The 22,813-nt window shown below is 36.0% G+C and overlaps 1 protein-coding gene across 4 annotated transcripts in view; it reads left to right on the forward strand.

Annotated features, from left to right (window-relative positions):
• Positions 1–22,813, forward strand: part of LOC111161802 (signal recognition particle 54) — a 41,950-nt gene that overhangs the window by 14,588 nt on the left and 4,549 nt on the right. For 3 of the 4 annotated variants that reach the window (XM_022525775.1, XM_022525783.1, XM_022525801.1), the window contains 11 exons: positions 576–660; positions 4,442–4,546; positions 6,086–6,152; positions 6,233–6,290; positions 10,435–10,585; positions 12,390–12,538; positions 12,885–12,985; positions 13,477–13,563; positions 17,259–17,332; positions 17,548–17,656; positions 22,535–22,705. In XM_022525775.1, the coding sequence (XP_022381483.1) occupies positions 576–660; positions 4,442–4,546; positions 6,086–6,152; positions 6,233–6,290; positions 10,435–10,585; positions 12,390–12,538; positions 12,885–12,985; positions 13,477–13,563; positions 17,259–17,332; positions 17,548–17,656; positions 22,535–22,705 (1,157 nt within the window). The remainder of the gene's footprint in view (positions 1–575; positions 661–4,441; positions 4,547–6,085; positions 6,153–6,232; positions 6,291–10,434; positions 10,586–12,389; positions 12,539–12,884; positions 12,986–13,476; positions 13,564–17,258; positions 17,333–17,547; positions 17,657–22,534; positions 22,706–22,813) is intronic. The other variant, XM_022525793.1, reaches the window with a different exon arrangement.

Consider the following 22,813-nt stretch of genomic DNA (forward strand, 5'->3'; position numbering starts at 1 on the left):
GAGAATTGTATTCATTCTTGTTCTCTTGGTTTTCCTGCCTGTATTTGAATGAAGGAGTAATACGTGTCGTCTCGGTTACTGTGTTCTTTGGGAGAGGCACTGACTGGGGCAGGCCATATAGAATAATATAGGCACCTCAATTAACTGTTGGACTCCTAGCCCTTGTCATGTTCAGGCCATTTCTCCTTTTCGTATTGTTAGTCTGGGTAATAAATGTAGAACTACTGGCATTTAAGTATTTAGAACTAGAGAAAATAATCCTATTCTCTGCTATGTGTGAAGATTTATAAAGTATATATGCTGTAAAAATAAAATTACTTTGCAGTGATATGAGGACAAATTGGTATTTTGACTTTCAAAAGAAAGCCTTGAAAAACTAACCATGGTCTTATGTCTAATATTTCATGGTAAATTCTTCCATAGACTTAAGAATCTGTAGTAATTTTACACATTAATCAGAAGACTATTAATGTGAATGATTGAATATTTTTACCTTTTTTTGGAGCAGAAACTTTTTTTCAGAGTGTCTTATCTGGCTTTTCTCTCTCCTCCCCACAAAAACCATCATCATGAAGGTCTGCTATTGATCTTGAAGAGATGGCATCTGGTCTTAACAAAAGAAAAATGATTCAGCATGCTGTATTTAAAGAACTTGTGAAGGTAAAAGTATCAGGATTGTGCTATATGATTCTCCACGGACTCCAGTGGGTAAAAATACATTAGCACCACAAATAGGAGTACTGTTTCAGAATATTTTATAATGTTTTTATAGAATATTCCTCTATTAAAAATATTAATTGAAGGATTATTAACTTTTCTAAAGGGGCCTATTTTTATTATAGAGTTTTCTGAATACAAAGTTCTGAGTATAGATATGAAAGGCCAGTACTGTTCCTGTAAAAATTCCCAAAGCTGGGTTACGAAAGGTAGAACTTCACTACAGATAAATTGATAGAAGGGCCTCTCCTGAGTTTATATCCTTTTTAATATCAGATTCTGCCTATTGAAGGTCCTACTTTTGTACGAAAAGTCACTCTTGACAAGTGTTCTTTTCTGAACAGTTTATTGTGTCCAGAATTCCCCTTGAAAAGATCAGATATCCCAACTCTTGTCTACATTATGAGCAATTAGTGAAATTTTATTTTGCAAGTAGTAAATACAGCCTATGGCCTGGTATCACCTTAGAACTGATATTGCTGCTGTAGTCATGAAAATTATGGTGAAAATCTTAGAGCATTAAAAAAATATGTATGGGTCCAGTGGTAGGGGGGAAAAAAAGGAAATAACTGAAAAAAAATTTTTTTAGAGGAACAGATGTCTGCTAGTGGTCTTCCAGTATTTTTCCATTTATTTTTTCATTTTCCAGTAGTTTCATTTACTCCTTTGGTTTCAGCAGAGCTGATTGATTGATACTCAGAAAAAGTCTAGTATCTCAGATGGTTGTATCATTTCATGTAGTCTTATAGACTATTTAATAAAAAAAAGAAAATCAGACCTTAAAGAGGTCAGAGACTTTATCCAGTCATACTTAGCAGTTTGCAGTTGAGAAAAATGAGACACTTAGTAAGTGGCTGACACAGGTCTGATCGCCAAACTCCTTGTAGGACTCCTCATTTTATTTCCAGTTTGCTTTTCATCTAGCCCCGAGGTCAGTGCGGGGTTTGTGAAAATTTCTATTTTTAGGGTTTGGCATCTGTAGGCAATGCTGGTGCATTAACTGCTTTGTTAAGAAGCATTTTTTAAGTACCTTCTTTATTCTCGGCAATATGTCAGATGCTGCTGATAGAGATAAATTAGACTGGTCTCTATACTCAGAAGCATATGGTCTAGAGCAGTGATGTGCAAAACAAGGTCAAAACTTTTCATAACAATACTAAGACATTATTTGCCTTTTGTATTGTTTGATATTTGTGCCAGTAGTTCAAAAGCAATGGTGGGTAAAATTCCCTAGCATGAATTAAGGCCGGAGTACCAAACTATACTAGTAGTCATTATACTTTTTACTACTACACACTTGTTGTGGGAGGGGTGTGAAGCTGTTTTACTTAAGAATGCTCTTGATATCACAGACTGTACCCCTAAAAAAAAGAATGCCCTTGATGGAACAGTAGAAGTTATTAGTTGTATTAAATCTTAACCTCTGAGTATATACATCTTTGTACAATTTTGTGGCATGAAATGGGAAGTACATAGAAAGCTTTTTTGCTGCATACTGAAATTTGATGGTGGTTTTGAGGAAGAGACACGTGTGATTATTTGAGTGCAAGCTGAGCTAGCTGCTGCTTTCATAAAACACCGTTGTTACGTGAACAAACAACAGACAGATAATCTGTAGTAATTCAGACTTGAATAAGATTTTCAAGTAAAGTGAGCCTGTCACTTTAAGGCAAATAAATAACTATATTGTGGCCAGTGAAAAAATTTGAGCTTTCCAGTGAAAACTAGAAACTTGGGGGCATCTGGGTGGCTCAGTGGGTTAAGCCTCTGCCTTCGGCTCAGGTCATGATCTCAGGGTCCTGGGATCGAGCCCCGTATCAGGCTCTCTGCTCAGCAAGGAGCCTGCCTCCCCTCCCCACCACCGCCTGCCTCTCTGCCTACTTGTGATCTCTCTCTGTCAAATAAATAAATAAAATCTTAAAAAAAAAAAAAAAAAAGAAAACTAGAAACTTGTATCTCCACCATGAGTTTGACGGGATCCCAGTACATTTCTGATGCGATCAGTATTGATATAATAAATTTTCTTGTTGTGTAATGAAATTTGTCAATGACTAATATATGATGTTATAAAATCATGCACCAGTTGCATTCAAAGTTGCATTCAAAGTTGCATTCAAAGTGCAAGATAGAATAACAGATTTTAATGGAATGGAGTGTGGAGTTTATATGGTTTCAGATTCTACATTGCAACTAACTTTAAAAAACTACTATAATTATAAAGGAATCCTGAGACTGAAAAGTACTGCTGTTTTAGGGTGCAGGAGGAATAGAAGTTAGATTTAGAAAATAATTAGTCACTAAAACACATATGTTCCAAATATAGATTCATAGAGAGCTGGGTGCTTCTGCTGTGAGATACGGAGACCGGAGGTGAATGTAGGGTAGTGTGAGTATCTGAAAGGATCTAGAGGGAAGGAGAGTGAATATGTTTAAGATCGATTGTGCCTATTTCAGAAGTTTCCTTAAAGCTAGGCCTGTGCCTGGGAAAGAGATAACAAAATGTGTTCTCTTTTCCTGCCTTTGCTACCACATGGCTTTCCTTGAAATTCAGGTATAATACAGACCGTGTGACCTTATGGTATTGTCTCACATGGGTTTTGCAAACTTTTTCTTAAGGACTAGATAGTTTAGGCTTTGTGGGCCATATGATTTCTGTTGCAGCTATCCCACTCTGCTGCTGTAGCACAAAAGCAGTAAATGAATGGGCATGGCGATGTTCCATAAAAACTTTACTCACACATAGTTTGCCAGTCTCTGATCTAGGGCATTATCTGCAGTTATGGCTTTATTATGATGTGGAGATACATGCTTCCAGCTCTCAACAACTGACTTGCAAAGGAATTGTTTTTTTAAATGAACTCATGTATATCATTTGGGGGCTGTCCATATGCAAACCTTAGTTTCCCACTGACTCATGAAATTGGCGATTATTTTTTACTGGCTCTCTAAATATAACAACTTCATAGAACAGTAGGTCTTTGGCATTGGAAAATTTGACATCTGACTGACCTGGAAAATCTTTCACATGCAATTTGTAATTTTGCTCATACATAAACATTTATTAAACTGAACATGAAGATAGGTGTCCCAATATGGCAGCGACTAGCCCCGTGTAGTTACTGAGCACTTGTAATGTAGTTAGTCCACATTGAGATGTGCTATAAGTATGAAAAAGATGCCAAATTTGAAGACCTCGTATGGGGAAAAGGAATATAATATATATCATTAATTTTTAAATGTAGATTATGTGTTGAAATGATAGCATTTTAATATATTGGACTAAATAAAGTATTAAAATTATTATCACTTATTTTCATTTTCTTTAATGTCATTACTAGCAATTTAAAAGTTCATATGCAGCCTGCACATAGATTTTTATATTTCTGTACTGCTGATGCATATTGCTCCTTTGGCTCAAACTTGGTCTCACTGTTCACATTCCAGCTTATTCTAAAAAAAAAATGTCTTGAGATCCTTTCTCTGAATTGATTTGGGAGAATAGGTTTGCTTATGACTTTGCAGTGAATTATTTTATATTCTTAAATTTCACTATGTGTGTACAAAGGGAAATAGTAAATTTGTATTAGAATGGTAGGATTATTGTTGCCTCTTATACTAAAATGTCTTTAAATTATTTTTACAATTTAGAATTTGTGGAGAGAGGGGTTTTGAACATAAGCATATGTTAACCTGATTTTATTTTAATTTTATTTTTGATACCCAGCTTGTAGACCCTGGAGTTAAAGCATGGACACCCACTAAAGGAAAACAGAATGTGATCATGTTTGTTGGATTGCAAGGGAGTGGTAAAACAACAACGTGTTCAAAGGTAAATTATACTTAGTCTTAAAAAAGAGTCATGGAGAAGAGATGTTTGTATAAATCAAGTTTTATGTTAAAACCAGGCTAATATTGTTGCTTTACAATTTTCTGTTACTCAGTATATTATTACATTTTTGTAATAGCTTTTTTTACAATAAGAAGGAATCCCAGAATCTCGTTTGTGGTTGTTTTTTTAAGAATGGAAGACTTTTCTATAACTATGCTGTTTCTTTTACCAAAGAGACTGGCCTACCCTTTAAGGAAGTGAGGATATAATTTTTGGAGAAGAGAACATGGAAAGTTTACCTTATTTCCCATGGTTCAAGGCTCCCTTTGTACAGTGTCTCACCCAGCATAATCTAGATCTTCATTTTACATATCCTTCTACTAATTTTTAATTCATTATACCACCTCTTTCTCCAGAATTGGGTGCCTCAGGTTTGTTACCAGATTTTGTTTCACAAGCCTCAGTTATGTTATAGTCTAGAAAAAAGAGAAAGGGATTATTTCTTAGAGGGTTATGTTATTGTTTGTTTTTATTAATTAACATTAATAGTAACATTTTTCAATATGGTCATGTATTGCTTGATCATTTTATATCCTTTGAATGTTACTGGATGGCAGTTAGAATTTAAACTTGTTAGCAAATTTGCTGTATTCAATAATGTAATAATAGGGGCACCTGGGTGGCTCAGTTGGTTGAGTGTCCAACTCTGGATTTCTGCTCAGGTCATGATCTCAGGGTCATGAGATTGAGCCCCGTGTCAGGCTCTGCCTGTGTGTGACACACACAGACACACAATGGAATATTATTCAGCCATAAAAAGAATAAAATCTTGCCATTTGCTATGACATGGATGGAATATTATGCTAAGTGAAATAAGTCAGAGAAAGACAAATACCATGTGATTTCACTCATATGTGGAATTTATTAATTTTTTTTAAAGATTTTTTATTTTTTATTTTTTTTGACAGGGAGACACAGTGAGAGAAGGAACACAAGCAGGGGGAGTGGGAGAGGGAGAAGCAGACTTCCCACCAAGCAGGGAGCCCAATATGGGGCTAGATCCCAGGACCCTGGAATCCTGACCTGAACTGAAGGCAGATGCTTAACTGACTGAGCCACCTAGGTGCCCCTCATATGTGGAATTTAAAAAACGAAACAAACAAAGGGGGTAGAAAAGAGAGAGAGACACAAACCAAGAAACAGACCCTTAATTATAGAGAGCAAACTGCTGGTTACCAGAGGGGAGGTGGGTGGGGGATGGGTGACACAGGTGATGGGGATTAAGGAGTGCACTTGCTATGATGAGCACCAGGTACTGTATGGACACGTGGAATCACTATATTGTACCCCTGAAACCAATATTACACTGTATGTTAACTGACTGGAATTTCAAACAAAAACTTAATGTAATAATATTACTTTCAGGAGAATATGAGGAGTTTTACTTTAATCTTTAAATAACAAGAGTAAACAGAAAAAATTGTGTGTATAATAATTCATTGTTATTGATACTCTATTTTTTAAATGTTCTTTTCCCAGTTAGCATATTATTACCAGAGGAAAGGTTGGAAGACCTGTTTGATATGTGCAGACACATTCAGAGCAGGTAATGTGTTGAAATTTGAAGACTGTTCTCTGAAATTTTTATTTTCAAGTTTTAGGACTCATTAACTCTTTATCTTATAGGTGCTTTTGACCAACTAAAACAGAATGCTACCAAAGCAAGAATTCCATTCTATGGAAGGTGGGTTCTGGTTTTTATTTTGTTACTCCCTCATGTGTCTCATCTTGTCTGAGCTTTTATTTTATGCTGCCTGGTCACATTTTAATATTTACTTAGAAGTTTGAATCTTTGGGGCACCTGGGTGGCTCAGTGGGTTAAGCTTCTGTCTTCAGCTCAGGTCATGGTCTCAGGGTCCTGGGATCAAGCCCCGCATCGGGCTCTCTGCTCAGTGGGGAGCCTGCTTCCCCCTCTCTCTCTCTGCCTGCCTCTCTGCCTGCTTGTGATCTCTCTCTCTGTCAAATAAATAAATAAAAATCTTTAAAAAAAAGTTTTGATCTTCTTAGAACAAAGTGGGGATATAATTAGTAAATTGTTATCTTTTATTATGATAACATGACTGTTCTGATCCAGCCTGATAGATCAAAGTGGACATTGTTTAGTTTACAATCTGCCTGTACTTACCATCCTGCCTTGTATGCTTTCTCACTTGGTTCCCTATTCCTACTGTTTTTTTTAAGACCTATCTGAAGTATTCCTGGATTAAACACACTGGGGAATTCTGTCTTTTCTTTAGTACATAATTTTAAAAAGCTTGTGTTTGATCATCCTAAAATAGCTTAGAATTTATAATTATCTCAGAGAGAGAGTCTCATCATTGCAGTCTTTCATTTGATAGAGTAGTTCAGTTACGAGTTTATACATGTTAGAATGATTAATGAAAAGAATTAAGTCTAGATTGAATTTAGGACTTTTTCAGGGGGTAGCATTTTTCTTAACGTTATTCATATAATTGGCTTCTTAGAAAGTTAAAACATGCTAAAATTGGAGGTAATTTAATGAATGATACCATTTTGTTAGTCATTGCCCTCTCCTTTTTGGCTAGCCAGAAATGCTAATGAACTTTGGCTTATCCTATGTTCTTTATTTAAAATTTTTTTTCTCGGGCGCCTGGGTGGCTCAGGGTGAAGCCTCTGCCTTCGGCTCAGGTCATGATCTCAGGGTCCTGGGATCGAGGCCCGCATCGGGCTCTCTGCTCGGCGGGGAGCCTGCTTTCTCCTCTCTCTCTATGCCTGCCTCTCTGCCTACTTGTGATCTCTCTCTCTCTGTTTCAAATAAATGGATAAAATCTTTAAAAAAAAAAATAAATAAATAAAATTTTTTTTCTCTCAGGTTTTATGATTTCTAATAGGTAGATTAGAGAATAATGTTAGGAATTTTATTTTTAGGATAAGAACTATTTCTTTTTTTTTTTTTAAAGATTTTATTTATTTATTAATTTATTTATCAGAAAGAGAGAGAGAGAAAGCACACAAGCAGGCAGAGAGGCAGGCAGAGGCGGAGAGAGAGGCAGGCTCCCTGCTGAGCAAGGAGCCCGATACGGGACTCGATCCCGGGACCCTGGGATCATGACCCGAGCCAAAGGCAGCGGCTTTAACCCACTGAGCCACCCAGGCGTCCCATAAGAACTATTTCTAATAATAGATTTAAAAATCAAGCGATAAGAAAGTATCAAGGGATAATAAATAGTTATATCCTTAGGGTTCAAAATTTGTAAATAATTTAGCTGATAATTAACTATTGGCCAAAGCCAGAGCATTTTTAAACAGTATTCTCCATACCATTAATTAAATAATTTCTCCTTTGCTCATGTAAATTTAAGAAACATAATACACATATGGAGTAAAGTATTAGTGATCGTTGTTTCCTCTGGGAGGACTGAAGGGCGTGGGACTCCGGAAGAATTTGAACTGCATCTCTGCTGTTCAGTTTACATATTAAGCATCTATTTTGGGGGGGATATATACAGAACTGTTTGTTATATTATCATTTGTTCTGTATTTTTTTAAAAATCTATATTGCTTAAAATTTTTGAAGAAGTGAAAGCACTAACAGTTTCACTTCCCAGTTTTTAGCACGTCCACTTGTGCTGTTTTTCTTTTTTTTTTTTTTTTTAAGATTTTATTTATTTATTTGACAGACAGAGATCACAAGTAGACAGAGAGGCAGGCAGAGAGAGGGTCTCTCTGCTGAGCAGAGAGCCTGAGGCGGGTCTTGATCCCAGGACCCTAGGATCATGACCTGGGCTGAAGGCAGAGGCTTTAACCCACTGAGCCAGCCAGGGGCCCCCTTGTGCTGTTTTTCAATGTTAGTACAAATGAATACACAGATATAGTTAGATAATTTTAAGTTGAAATGGTGTCTGTACTGCTTTTGTACTTTGTTGTGATAATGGTTATATGTAAATTTGTCAAAACTCATCAAAATGAACACTTAAAATGGTGTGTCTTACTGTGTATCAGTAGACTACTATAGAGTTGATTACAAATGGGATCTTATTGACAAGATTGTGATTACTCTTGGGAGGGAGTGTGGTGCTGGTTCTGTTGTTTCTTGATCTGGGTGTGTTTGCTTTGTGAAAATTCACTGAGTTTACAGTTTGTGCAACTTTTCAATATAAATGTATTATACTTCGTTAACACATTTATTAAAAAAATGGGATCTTAATAATTCTGGAATAGACCATATACTGTTTAAGGTAATTCTTTTTTATGACATGATTGCAGTTCCATTGTATACTTGTATGTGATATGTTTCTTTGTACATTTATAAATTTTAATTGTTTTTGCCATTTAAAAGTAGCTGGTAATGGTAATCTCTCTTTTTTTTTTCAACATTCTCACCTGTTTATTTTCCTAGATTAAATTTTAAATTCCTCATTAAGTTCAAAAATCTCCCTAAAGTTTGATTGGAACTACATTGAAACCAATTAACTTAGTGGAGAGCTGACACCTTTACTATATTTGTTCTGTTGAGTTTGAGAACTTTCTATGTCATTTTTGCTTTAAAAATTTATGTCCTTAAATATAGTAATTTTCTTCATTTAAAACTCACATATTTTCTTATTAAATGCCTTCCTACCTGATTTTTTATTGTTAATGTAGGGGGAAAACTTTTTTTTAACCTATGTCTTTTCATTTGACAGTATTGATCTGTGTAAAAAGTTGTTCCTTCTGAAAACGGTACAGATTAAAATGGGATCTTGTTTCTTGATTTTCAGGTAGAAAAGATATTTGAGGATTGTGAAAATGTGGTTATATCAGGACTGTGGTTATATTAGGAATGAAATTAAACTTCTATGGAAGACATTTTCCTTTTAGAAACCAAAAGCGTACCCATTAAATGTAATAACATTCATATTGTAGGAGTCCCAGAAGAAGAGAGAGAAACGGGGGCAGATTATTGGTTGTAGGAAATAATAGCTGAAAACTTTTCTAACCTGGGGAAGGAAACAGACTTCCAAATCCTGGAAGCCCACAGAACTCCCATCAAATTTAACAAAAAAGAAATCAAATGCCTCAATTATCAGATCATTTGATTCAAATTCAAGGTGTAAGAGTATGTCATAACAATTTCAAAGAAACAGCATTATGATCTCTTTATATATTGGCTATATTTTTAATACTAAGAAATTGGAAATATTTCAAATGACCAACAGTAGGGCATTTATTTAATAAATGATAGTATAACCATATGATAGAATGTTATACAGCCTAAAAGTCATGTTTTACAAGAATATTTAATGTTCTTTTAAAAAGATTTTATTTATTTATTTGACAGAGAGAGAGAGTGAGAGGGGTAACACAAGTAGGGGCCGTGGGAGAGGGAGAAGCAGGTTCCCTGCCAAGCAGGGAGCCCAATGTGGGGCTCGATCCCAGGACTCTGGGATCATGACCTGAGCCGAAGGCGGACGCTTAACAACTGAACCACCCAGGCACTCTGGAATATTTAATGGTTTTATAAAATGCTTACAAAAGGGTGTTAAATGGGAAAGCATATGTAAAATAATCACTTATTAAAGGAAATATAAAAAGTATTAGAGGGAAGCACAACCCATTCAAGATAAGACATGCAGCAGAATCACATAGAATTTTGTAATTGGAAAATGATTGCTCTATGCTCCTCTAGGAGTGGTTTGCTATCTTTATTTTTATTTTTTATTGCTTTGTTTGCTGTTTTTAATATTTATTAGATTTTATACTTCTAAATTGAAATTGTGATCATTATGACTTTTTCTGAATAAAGGTATACCAACAATTGCCAAATTATTAATATTTGAAAGTTTTGTTCTGCAGTTGTCATTAAATCACTTTTCCTTGTTAAATAGCTATACAGAAATGGATCCTGTTATCATTGCCTCTGAAGGAGTGGAGAAATTCAAAAATGAAAATTTTGAAATTATTATTGTTGATACAAGTGGTCGCCATAAACAGGAAGACTCTTTGTTTGAAGAAATGCTTCAAGTTGCTAATGCTATAGTAAGTAACTTTGAATTTAACCCACTGAGCCACCCAGGTGCCCATAACTTTGAGTTTAACAACACTGTAAGGATTTGGTTAATTTAATTATAACCCCTGATTGAGTTTAAGATCCATATAAATTATTTTTTGTTTGTACAGTAGATTCCAAGTAATTTATTTCTGTGTTCGGTGTGTGTATCTGTATGGTAAGGACTTAATCTTCTCTACACTAGATATGAAATTTTCCTGAGTATGTATCAAAAAAATTGTCCTTTGTCAATCATCTTATTGTATATATAAGAAAAACAAGAAACAAAAATTGAGAATTGACCTTTAATATCTGTTGAAATTTTTTTTTAAGAATGCTTTATTCAGCTTTATAGCCTCTGTTACTAGGACAGTCTCTCTCTCTCTGTTTTTTTTTTTAATTTTATTTATTTGAGAGAGAGAGGAAATGAGAGAGAGAAGGAGCAGGGGGAGAGGTAGAAGAAAAGGGAGAAGCAGACTCCTGTCTAAGGGAGCCTGACATGGGGCTTAATCCCAGGACTCCAGGATCATGACCTGAGCTGAAGGTTCTAAGCCACCCAGGCACCCCATCTACTGAATTTTTCTTTTTTTTAAGATTTTTAAAATTTATTTATTTATTTATTTAAAAGATCTTATTTATTTATCCGACAGACAGAGATCACAAATAGGCAGAGAGGCAGGCAGAGAGAGAGGAAGGGAAGCAGGCTCCCCACCGAGCAGAGAGCCTGATGTGGGGCTGGATTCCAGAACCCTGGGATCATGACCTGAGCCAAAGGCAGAGGCTCTAACCCACTGAGCCACCCAGACGTCCCGGATTTTATTTATTTATTTGAGAGAGAGAGAAAGAGAGAGGGACAGCATAATCGGGGTCAGAGGCAGAAGGAGAGGGAGAAACAGACTCCTGCTGAGCAGGGAGCCCAACGTGAGGACCTATCCCAGGACCCTGGGACCGCGACCTGAGCTGAAGGCAGACGCTTAACCGACTGAGCCACCTAGGCACCCCTTTATTGACTTTTCTTACTATAAATTATTTAAATTAAATTGGGACATTTACTTCAGACAAATTTTGAAAGATTTTCAAAATGAAGCATTTAAAAATGTTAATGATCGTTTAGTCTCTTTAAAACTGTGATGGAAATAACTTAGGTGTACAAAATACATCTGTAGAATGTATTTTGCCCATGAACCCATGTTTTGCTGTTGAGAAGTTGGCAGTAATTCTTTGGCTAATGGTTAATGCCAACAAGTTTCTTTTTAACCGTGCCATTATGTTAACCTAGTTGAGCCGAACTAAGGGAAATAACCTCACGTGTTTCACTCATTTTGGTTTTAGTGCACACTTTTCTACTTTTTTCCTCTTACTTTTAGTATTCCCTTTGCCTAGAATGTGATTCCTCCAGATCTTTGCATAACTTTTTCCCTCTTTATTCTGGCCTCATCTCAGATGTTATCTCCGGAGAGATCCCTGCTGGCTGCCCTACCTAAAGAAGTCTCCCACACCTCAAAACTGATACTCTCTATCCCATTTTCATTGTTGTACATCTGAAATGTTGACTTGCCCATTTATTATCTGTGTCTTCTGACTAGAATATAAGTCTCACAAGGACAAGGATTTTTCTTGTTTATCTCTTAGTCTCAGGACCTAAATGGTGCCTAATACATAGTACAGTATTCCCTCAATTAATATTTATTAATTTAATGAATAATTATTTATAAGAAGTGTTTTTGTGTAGCTTCTAATGATGACATTTGCTTAAGAGCGGTAAAAATACGTATCTTTCTTTAAATTTTCTAGCAACCTGATAACATTGTTTATGTGATGGATGCCTCCATTGGGCAGGCTTGTGAAGCCCAGGCAAAGGCTTTTAAAGATAAAGTAGATGTAGCCTCAGTCATAGTGACAAAACTTGATGGCCATGCAAAAGGAGGTGGTGCACTCAGTGCGTAAGTGTCATTAATGCTATTGTCCTGTGACTTGGGCTTATATGGTGTTTGTGTGTGTGTGTGTGTGTGTATTTATGGCTTTCTTATTGATCATTTAAAGTATATTTTAATATATACTCCAACTTAAAAAATTTTTTAAAAATAGGATATATTCCAGTAGTGGACCAAAATATGGTCTGTAAAAGAAGTTTAAATAGAAACAGAATTTTGGAGTCTTTCTGATATTGTTCTGTTTTAACAAGTGAAAAGAAACTTGGAACTGTGTACTTTTGTCTAATTACTTTGGTATCTGCTCGAAATTTGTTTGCCTTTTTGAGATTATCTTTTGTTTTCTTTTTCTTTGCAGTGTTGCTGCCACAAAAAGTCCAATTATTTTCATCGGTACAGGGGAACACATAGATGACTTTGAACCTTTCAAAACACAGCCTTTCATCAGCAAGCTTCTTGGTATGTACAGTGGTCAGGATATAGAGAAGTCTCCAAGAAATAGCATGGATCTTTAGGACAGATATCGGATTTTAATCCCACCCTTTCATTGACTAGTTTAGGAAAATCATCGCCTTCTACAATTTATCTTCCTAATCTGTAAAAAGTAAGGATGATGGTTTTCTGCTTCTTGTGAGAGTGGTAGAATGAGCTATTAGATGGAAGGCTTTTGGAAAAGTTTTAGAGCACAATACAAAAATATGTAGTTTTAGTAATAGCAGGGGGAATGGCAGTAAAACTTTTTGTACCAGGTAATAGAGAGTATGGAATTGGAATAAAACCTTGGGCTAGAGTCCCTGCTTTGTCATTTAACCTCTGAAGGTTCAGTTTTCTCACCTGTATAGTAGGAACATCTGCCCTGATATCTCACAGGAGTATTATCTGTGGGCATGTATTTTTTTTATAATGTAAAGCATATATTATTGTTAATTTTCTTTTTTTGTGTCTTGTAGGTATGGGCGACATTGAAGGACTGATAGATAAAGTCAATGAATTGAAGTTGGATGACAATGAAGCACTTATAGAGAAGTTGAAACATGGTATATGAGAAGCAAAAGCATTTGCTCTCAGATGTCTTTCCATGATTTCTTTTTTATAAAGCTACTGTTAATTTGTTTGAAATGATAAATCTATTATTACAGTTCAATTCATCAAATGTTTATTATATGCAAATCATTTAAAATCTCAGATATGTGAACAATTGTAGAATTGAGTGTTTTTGTTTTCTTCCTTGTAATCAAATTGCCTTAAGGTTAAAATTAAGGTTTTCATTGGGTTTCTTGAAGTAGAACAGGTTAAATGTAAGTTGGAACATTTTTCTAATCTGTTTACTTATAAATTAAAAAATTTTTTGTTTACTTATAAATTATGTGTGCGTATATATGTATATATATAATATATAATAAAATATAAAGAAACTTGAAAGAATGAAATAAAGCACACACATTTTTTCACATCACATTAAGGACCACTTCTGTAGAACATATTTGTTGTGATTAAGAGCTCAAGTTCTTAAATCTGTCATACCTGAATTTATATCTGATCTATTTTTTAGCAATGTAACTTTTTCAAATTACTTAACCTTTATTTCTTTATCTGTAAAAAGTAGGTAATACTAAGTCTCTTCATAGAGTTGTGAGGATTAAATCAGTTGATACATATAAAATCAGGAGCTTTCAACATATATTATTGTGGACCATTTCTATCACATACTATCTTGCCTCTCTGCTCTTTCTCACTTATCTTGTCAGTTACCAACGCCTTTATCTCTCTCTTAAATGTTGGTGTTCTTCAGGGATCAATGCTAGGCCATCTTCTTTTCTCTGGAGCTTCAGACCATTATCTGTATGTTTACTAGACCATTCTTGGATGTTCTATCCATACTTTAAATTCAGCATATCCGTATCTACCCATCCTACCTACTGTCTGACAGGATTGTTATCTTCAATGAATGCTAATGTCTTGTTGCCAGAGGCAGAAACGGGTGTTGTGGACTTCTTCCTCACTCTGCCCTTTCCTTTTCCCGTCAGTCAACTGGCCTAGTAAGTCTACCTCCTAAATATCTTCGTTCCATTCCCTTCTCTCCAGCTGCTTCAATTATGCAGTTTATCTCTTGCCTAGATTGTTTATTCTAACAATCTTCCTGTTTCTTGGATTCTTCCCCTTGGATCTATTTTTTATACTGTAGCTAAATGATCTTTGAAAAATGCAAGTCTGATCCCATTACTGCCTTTCTTAAAAATCTTTCGGTGGCTTCCCATTGCCTTTAGGATGTTTTTAAATGACACTACCATTGGGGTGCCTAGCTGGCTCAGTTGGAGGAGCATGTGACTCTTGATCTAAGAGTTGTGAATTTGAGCCCTATGTTGGGTGTAGAGATTAAAGTCTTAAAAAAAAAGACTCTACCATCTGGCCACATCTTCTGTAACTTTTTTTTTTTTTTTTTTTTTTTTTTTTTGAGATTTCATTATTTGACAGAAAGTGAGAGAGCAGAAGTAGGCAGAGTGGCAGGCAGAGGGAGAGGGAGAAGCAGGCTCTCCGCTGAGCAGGGAACCCAATGCGGGGCTCGATTCCAGGACCCTGGGATTATGACCTGAGCTGCAGGCAGCCGCTTAACTCATGCCACCCATGCACTCCCTTCCATATCATATTTTTTTTTTTAAGATTTTATTTATTTATTTGACAGAGAGATCACAAGCAGGCAGAGAGGCAGGCAGAGAGAGAGGAGGAAGCAGGCTCCCTGCTGCGCAGAGAGCCCGATGCGGGGCTCGATCCCAGGACTCTGAGATCATGACCTGAGCCGAAGGCAGCGGCTTAACCCACTGAGCCACCCAGGCGCCCCCCTTCCGTATCATTTTTGATGCTGTTCTTAACATTTCATTCAGACGGCAGGCTGAATTTCACTCAGCTTCTCAAATGTACATTGCTATCTGTCACCTCTGTGCCTTTGCCTGTTAGACAGGTGTACTCTCATCTTCCTACTTCCACCCTCCTCTCCCTAGCTGTACTGGCTAACTCCTACTCATACTTCAGTCTCTCCTTCTTTAGGGACACTTTACCTGATCCCTGGACTGAGTTACAACTCTCTGCTTTATGTTTCCATTGCACCCTATAATTTTTGTACTGTTCATCACAATTATTAGATATCTGACTTCCCTGCTTGAAGATGTAGGTAAGTTTCATAGCTATATTCCTCACCTTTTAAGTTTATAGTACCTATTTCTGGCACTTCATAGATCTTTAATAAATATTTGTTGTACAAATGATTCTATCCCTCATTGCCAGGTTCTTTTCCCCATCTTCCTCTCTTCTGGAGAGCCCTACCAGTGCTTCCACCACCACACTAAACTATATCCCTAGTCAGTCTACTTTTTGACTCTTAGGTCTCTCCCTGTATCTGCATTTTGCTTCTGCTCTTAGCATTCTACTATTTCTGAGGTCACCAAGGGCAAAAGTAGTAACCTTTCTTTTTTACCTTGGTTCCCAATATTTAAGTGTTATCTTTCTTTTGTTTTCAAACTCTTCACTTGGGTTCCATGACAGTGGATTTCATCTGCTGTCATGGCTTCAATGGTCCCTTCTATATAATGGCCAAATGTGTATTTCAGCCTTAACTTTTTCTTCCGTTGTTTATTTTTACATTTCTAGCTGTCTGCTCTAACATTTCCTTTAAAATATTGTACTGCCCCTTAAATTTAACAGAATGGCAAAACCCAAATAGCTTTTCTAGTTATTTCTTTAGGACATAAACAGAAAATACTCTGGATTGTTGTTGTTGTTAATTTAAGTTCATTTACACATAGTGAAATGCTTGGTTCCTAAGGATATGATTCTGTCAATTTTGACAATGCAGAATAACCCATATCCATCAGGAAACAACATTTCCATTAACTACAAAGTTTGCTCATTCTCCTTCCCAGTAAGTACATCATATTGTAAGACTCCTAGAGTTATGTCCTTTCTCCCACCCTCCCCCCACCTAGTTTCTTTGATTGAGCATAAATTTTTTTTTTTTTTTTTTTTTTTAAAGATTTTATTTATTTATTTGACAGAGAGAAATCACAAGTAAGCAGAGACGCAGGCAGAGAGAGAGGAGGAAGCAGGCTCCCCGCCGAGCAGAAAGCCCAACGCGGGGCTCGAACCCAGGACCTGGGATCATGACCCAAGCCGAAGGCAGCGGCCTAACCCACTGAGCCACTCAGGCGCCCCTTGAGCATAAATTTTTGACATTCATCCATTTAGTTGCGTGTACCTGTAGCTTGTTCTTTTGTTGCTGGGTAGTATTTCATCCAGAGTCTATCACTTTCCTGTCCTGTGGACAGCCAAGTTGTTTAGGAAAAGGCAGACAATCTTCTAAAGTGTCTTGCCAATTTTTCATTCTCAGCAACATGTGAGAGTTCTTCTTGCTCCACATCTTCTTTAACTTTTGGTGTTGTCAGGCTTTTTAGTCATCCTAGTGGGTAGAGTTGGGTTGCCTCGTTTTCAAGGTTTTTGCATATTTGTTTTTGTCCCTCTTCTCTGATAGAATGTGAGCTTCTCTAGGACAGAATCTGTGTTATATTCTACAGTGCATTCACCCTATGATCTTGCCCCTAGTGACTGCTCAGGAATGTTTATCAGTTGGATGTTTTACAAGTGTGTTTCAGGATGAACCCATGACTAAGGAAAAGATTAATTTTATTGAATGGAAATGTACATTCTCTAATATATCTGAACCATTTATATTGTATTTCAGGTCAGTTTACGTTGCGAGACATGTATGAACAATTTCAAAATATCATGAAAATGGGCCCCTTCAGTCAGATCTTGGTTAGTTATCCTAAGTTGTTTTTTTTTCTTTCTTCTTCTGCTTTTCATTAAAAATTTTAAAAATAGATGCATTTGCTTTTATTATTTTTGCTGTTTGGGTAAAAAAATTTTAAAAACTTAGTGTCAAAAATAAAGCCAGTAGTTGAATGTGAACATTCTGAACAATTTATTTTCAAGCTCTTGTTGATTTTTATGTTGAAATATATTTATTTCAGGGGATGATCCCTGGTTTTGGAACAGACTTTATGAGCAAAGGAAATGAACAGGAGTCAATGGCAAGGCTAAAGAAATTAATGACGATAATGGATAGTATGAATGATCAAGGTAAGATGGCAGATTATTTGATTTAGAGGACAACGTTCTGAATATTTGCAAGTGGATAGTTTCACTGTGTTCTTATGGACAAGATGGGGAAAAATTTTAGACTGGAAGATTATTGGTAGATAGATTTATAGCTGTTTGGAAGCTCTTATTCAAAGGGTTATGACTATTGGATTGACTTCATAGAAATGTCTAGTACATTTCCAAACACTCTCCCAAGTGTTCTTCAGAGAACACTTGTTCTTCTTGATGATGATAGAAATAACTTGAGAGTTCCGTAGTCAAATGAATGTGAGGGAATTCTGGGTTAAAAAACTATTAAGATTATTTATTATAAGTCTCCTCAGTATAGTCATATGCTAACATGAATTGGGAATCTGTAAGATAGATAGTTTAAGCAATGTTTACAAACTTACTTGGCACTGAAGCTCTCAAGGTTTCAGTCTTTTTTTTTTTTTTTTAGAGGGAGAGAGAGTGTGTGCGTGCACAAGTTGGGGAGGAGTGAGCAGAAGAGGGAAAGTATACCCTCAATAAAATCCTTTCCTGTATCTCCAGTCTCTTCTTACCTACTGACTTTTTTCCCCCATCAGCATATAAACATTCTTAAGTTCAGGTGTTCTGGGCTATCCTCCCTCATGCTTTTTTATTCTTTTTTTTTTTTCTCTTTTCAGTAAAACTTCTTAAAAGAACAGTTTGTATTTTTCTCAAACTACTGAAATCGAACTTCTTTCCCCACCACCACATGGAAACAGATCATAAAAAGATTTCCAGTAACCTACTGAGCTGCTCCAGTGGATTTTTTTCAGTCAGTCTTTTTCTTGACCTTTAAACATTGGCTTTTTTTCAGTCTTCTATTATGCCATCTCACTAATTTTACCCTTACCTTTCTTGTTAACCCAGTTACTTTTTCAGCCTGCCCCTAAAATGACTGTATACTACAGGTTCTGTCCTCAGCCAATGTTTCTTCTCATTCTGCTCATTTTCTTTGAATAATTCATCCACATCTGTACTTTCTCCGTTGCTTGACCGATTATTTTTTTGTAGTCTCTACCTCTTTCCTGAGCTCTAGGCTTTCGTAGTAACCCAAATAAGATTGTGTCTTTCTCATCTGTGTGTCTTCAACACTACAAAAAGTTTTGTAGGTAGAATTAATAATTATAGCCATATCTAGAGTATTTACTCTCTCCTGAGCTTTTTATATATATTAACCCATCTAATCATCATAGTAACTCTCAAGGGGCAGTTCTGGGGTTAAAATCCATTATTATATAGCTTTTGCAGATTAGGAAACTGAGATACAGGAAAGTTGAGTTGTTTGCTCAAGGATGCTAACTGCAGAGTGGAGAGACTAGGCGTCAAACTCAGGCATTCTGGCTTAAGAGTCTGCACTCTGGACCACCTCTTTTCTAGATGCTCACTAAATGGTGGACAGACATCTCTATTTATAAGTTTGAAAGTTTTCTGAGGCATGGATCCAAAATTCAGTTTTCTCCCTTGGGGAGTGACACTTCCATCTATCTGGTAGATACCTATCTACTCAGTCACCCAACCTAGAAACTGGGGTCAACCAAGATTTATATCCTTGCTGATTTTCTGTCTAGAGGTTCAATTGATTATGGAGATGAAGGTATTGAAGTGCCTAGCTCTTCTTCTCTTAGTTCTATAATTTTTTTTGTCAGGTAAGCTATTTTGTTGGGTACAATACACACTTAGGATTGTTTTGTCTTCTTGGTAAATTGACCTTTTTGTCATTTGTATGTAATGTCCTCCTTTGTCTGTCGTCTGTTTTGTCTTATATTAATAGAGCTTTCTTTTAATCAGTTGTTTGGATTGTTTATCTTTTTCTATCTTTTTTACTTTTAACCTGCCTGTATCATTACATTCGAAGTGAGTTTTAGTCAACAGCATGTAATTGAGTTATTTTTTCTATTAATACATTCTCATACACTCTCTTTTAACTGATACATTATTGATATATTAGGATTTAGTTCTGCCAAATTAATTTTTGTCCTGTTTGTTCCTTGCAAGTTTTGTTCTTCTGATTTATTCTTTTATATGTTCCTGTGAGTTACTTGAATGTTATTTAGTATTCTATAAATATTATAGAATAATAATTATTATTTTTAGGTTATTTAATACATATAGTTTTTCTGAATATATATTTTTAAAGATTTTATTTATTTATTTGACAGAGATCACAAGTAGGCAGAGAGGCAGGTTGGCGAGGAGCTGGGAAGCAGGCTCCCTGCTGAGCAGAGAGCCTGATGCGGGACTTGATCTCAGGACCCTGGGATCATGACCTGAGCCGAAGGTAGAGGCTTTAACCCACTGAGCCACGCAGGCACCCCCTGAATATATTTTTAAAAATAATTTTCTTAATGGTTGCTTTAGGTATTACAATATGCATACATATTGAACTGCCTGGTATTATAATATGCATATATATTTAGCTTATCACAGTTTACTTCTAATAGTATTTTACCACTTCTAGTGGAATATAGGAACCTTAACATTACCTTAGGTTTAGTGAGTTCCATTTCCTAAATAGTTCTTATATCTTCCCTCTTTCCTTTGTTTCTGAGTTAGTTCATACACTCATCATTTCTTAACCTAGATTGTTATATAGTAGCTTCCTAACATTTACCTTTTGATTTTATCACTTCTCTTACCAATTTGTCTTCCTCACTGCCACAATAATGGCCTTTCTAAAAAAATTCTGGGATCAGGGCGCTTGGGTGGCTCATTTGGTTGAGCATCTGACTTGGTTTCCGCTCAGGTCATGATCTCGGGGTCATGAGATTGAGCCCTATGTCGGGCTCTTTGCTGGGTGTGGAGCCTGCTTAAGATTCCCTCTCTCCCTCTGCCCCTCCCCCTGCTAGAGAGCTCATATGCTCTCGCTTGCTCTCTCTCAAATAAATAAATAAATAAATAAAATCTTTAAAGAAAAATTCTAGGGTCAGACTCTTTCAGTGACTTTTTATTGTTATCATAATGAATTCCAAACTCCTAAGCCTGGCATACAGATCCTGTTATAATCTTGTCCTTACCTACTTTTGCAATTTATTAAAATCTCAGCTCTTATCCAAGCTTCATTTCTTCTACACAAAACTATTTTTATTCTAGAAATCCCATGTTCTGTTTCATAGAATGTCCCTTGCTTCTTTCTCTTATTGAACTCCTATTTGTCCTTTAGAACTACTCAGTTAAAGAAGAACCATCAGCATGGAACCTTCCTGACTTCCTTTCTTCTTTAAATTATGTCCCCTTCTGACTTTCGTTTAATTCTGTCATAACGACTTACCATGATGTGCTGTCATAGCTTGTCTTTTCACTTCACTCCACTTTAGCTGTTAGAATACATATTTCCTAAATATTTTATAGTGAAGGTGTGGCTTAAAAGCTGTATTTATGAGATGGATTTAGGTTTTAATGGCTGTAAATTTATTATGAGATAATGGGCTCCTTATTTACATTGTATTGGATTTCAGTTTACTTCTGGACTATATGCTTAGAGGGCATAGACAAATTAGAAAATATTAGGAAATCAGGATAAGAAATGGAGTTCTAGGGGCACCTGGGTGGCTTAGTTGGTAAGCATCTGCCTTCGGCTCAGGTCATGATCCCAGGGTGCTGGGATCGAGCCCTACGTTGGACTCCTTGCTCGGTGGGGAGGCTGCTGCTTCTTCTCCCTCTGCTGCTCCCCCTTGCTTGCACTTTCTTTCTCTCTCTCTCTTTTTTACCTCCGTCAAATAAAAATAAAATCTTTAAAAAATAATAATAAATGGAGTTCTAAACCATGTTATAAGAGAAACAGTCAAAAGATTTGGGAATTTGTAACCTAGAGGAAATTCACCAGAGACTTGGTAGCTCTCAAATATTTGAAAGCCTCATTCTTTGTGCCTGGCAAGGAGACACATATGCAAATAGGAAGAGGTGCCAGGCAAATTTGTTTTATTTTAATATGTGAAAAGATTTTCCATAATTACAGGTATGATAGAATGGCATAGATTACTGTATTTCAGATACTAGATAGTGGGTCATCTGGGCACATTAAGACTGAGGCTAGATGACCATTTATTGGGGGATGTCGTAGAGAGAATGCAGATATAATAGAAACTTAGACTAAAGTCTGTCGCATTCCTGAGATTGTATGCAGTGAAAGCCAGAAGAAATGCACCTCATATTCTAAGAGTTATAAAAACACTGGGGGGAATTAACTCACTCTATGTCACAGAAAGGATTAAAATACTAGTAGTAATTATATGGAAAAGATTACCATTATTCTGTTGATGATAGAACTTACTTATTTCTGTTGCTTAGATGCCTAAATTTATTATTTAAATGTTAATAGTTATTTAGAGCTAAAGTAAGCACTTTTCTTTTTTGAAATATACCTTATACTTCTAGTATGCTCTGAGGGGCAGTTGGATATGAGATATGGAAAAGGTGGACATGGGTTTTAAAGGTTTTCAAATGTTCTATTTTACTTAAATGGTGGAGTGAGTACATGTGTATTTTTTATTGTTTTTGTAGCTTACAAATATTATAGATGTTCTTTTGAATACAGTTTATGTTTAATGTTTAAAAATGGGTTAAGCCTCTGCCTTTGGCTCAGGTCATGATCTCAGGGTCCTGGGTGGGGAGCCTGCTTCCCTCTCTCTCTCTACCTGCCTCTCAGTCTACTTGTGATCTCTCTTTCTCTGTCAAATAAATAAATAAAATTTTTTAAAAAATCAGATGCAAACATGGCAGGTGATAACATTTGTTAAATCAGGTGGTGGTTTTACCATTTTATTTTTGTGTGCATGGTATTTGTACATAACTGTTTTAATAATGAATGTTAAGTGTATGTAAATGAAAGTAATTAATCTTTGTCTACAGAACTTGACAGTACTGATGGTGCCAAGGTTTTTAGTAAGCAACCAGGAAGAATCCAAAGAGTAGCAAGAGGATCAGGTGTGTCAACAAGAGATGTTCAAGAACTTTTGACACAATACACCAAATTTGCACAGATGGTAAAAAAGATGGGCGGTATCAAAGGACTTTTCAAAGGTAAGAAAAATAACAGACTCCTCATTAGTTAACGTAGTGAAAGTAAAGAAAGAAGCTGAAACACTAAAATTAAAGCCGGGGAGTACTGCAAATATTGGGAAACATATT

The sequence above is a fragment of the Enhydra lutris genome, unplaced genomic scaffold (genome assembly GCF_002288905.1).
Source record: "Enhydra lutris kenyoni isolate GAN:26980312 unplaced genomic scaffold, ASM228890v2 scaffoldscaffold4, whole genome shotgun sequence".
Classification (NCBI taxonomy): domain Eukaryota; kingdom Metazoa; phylum Chordata; class Mammalia; order Carnivora; family Mustelidae; genus Enhydra; species Enhydra lutris.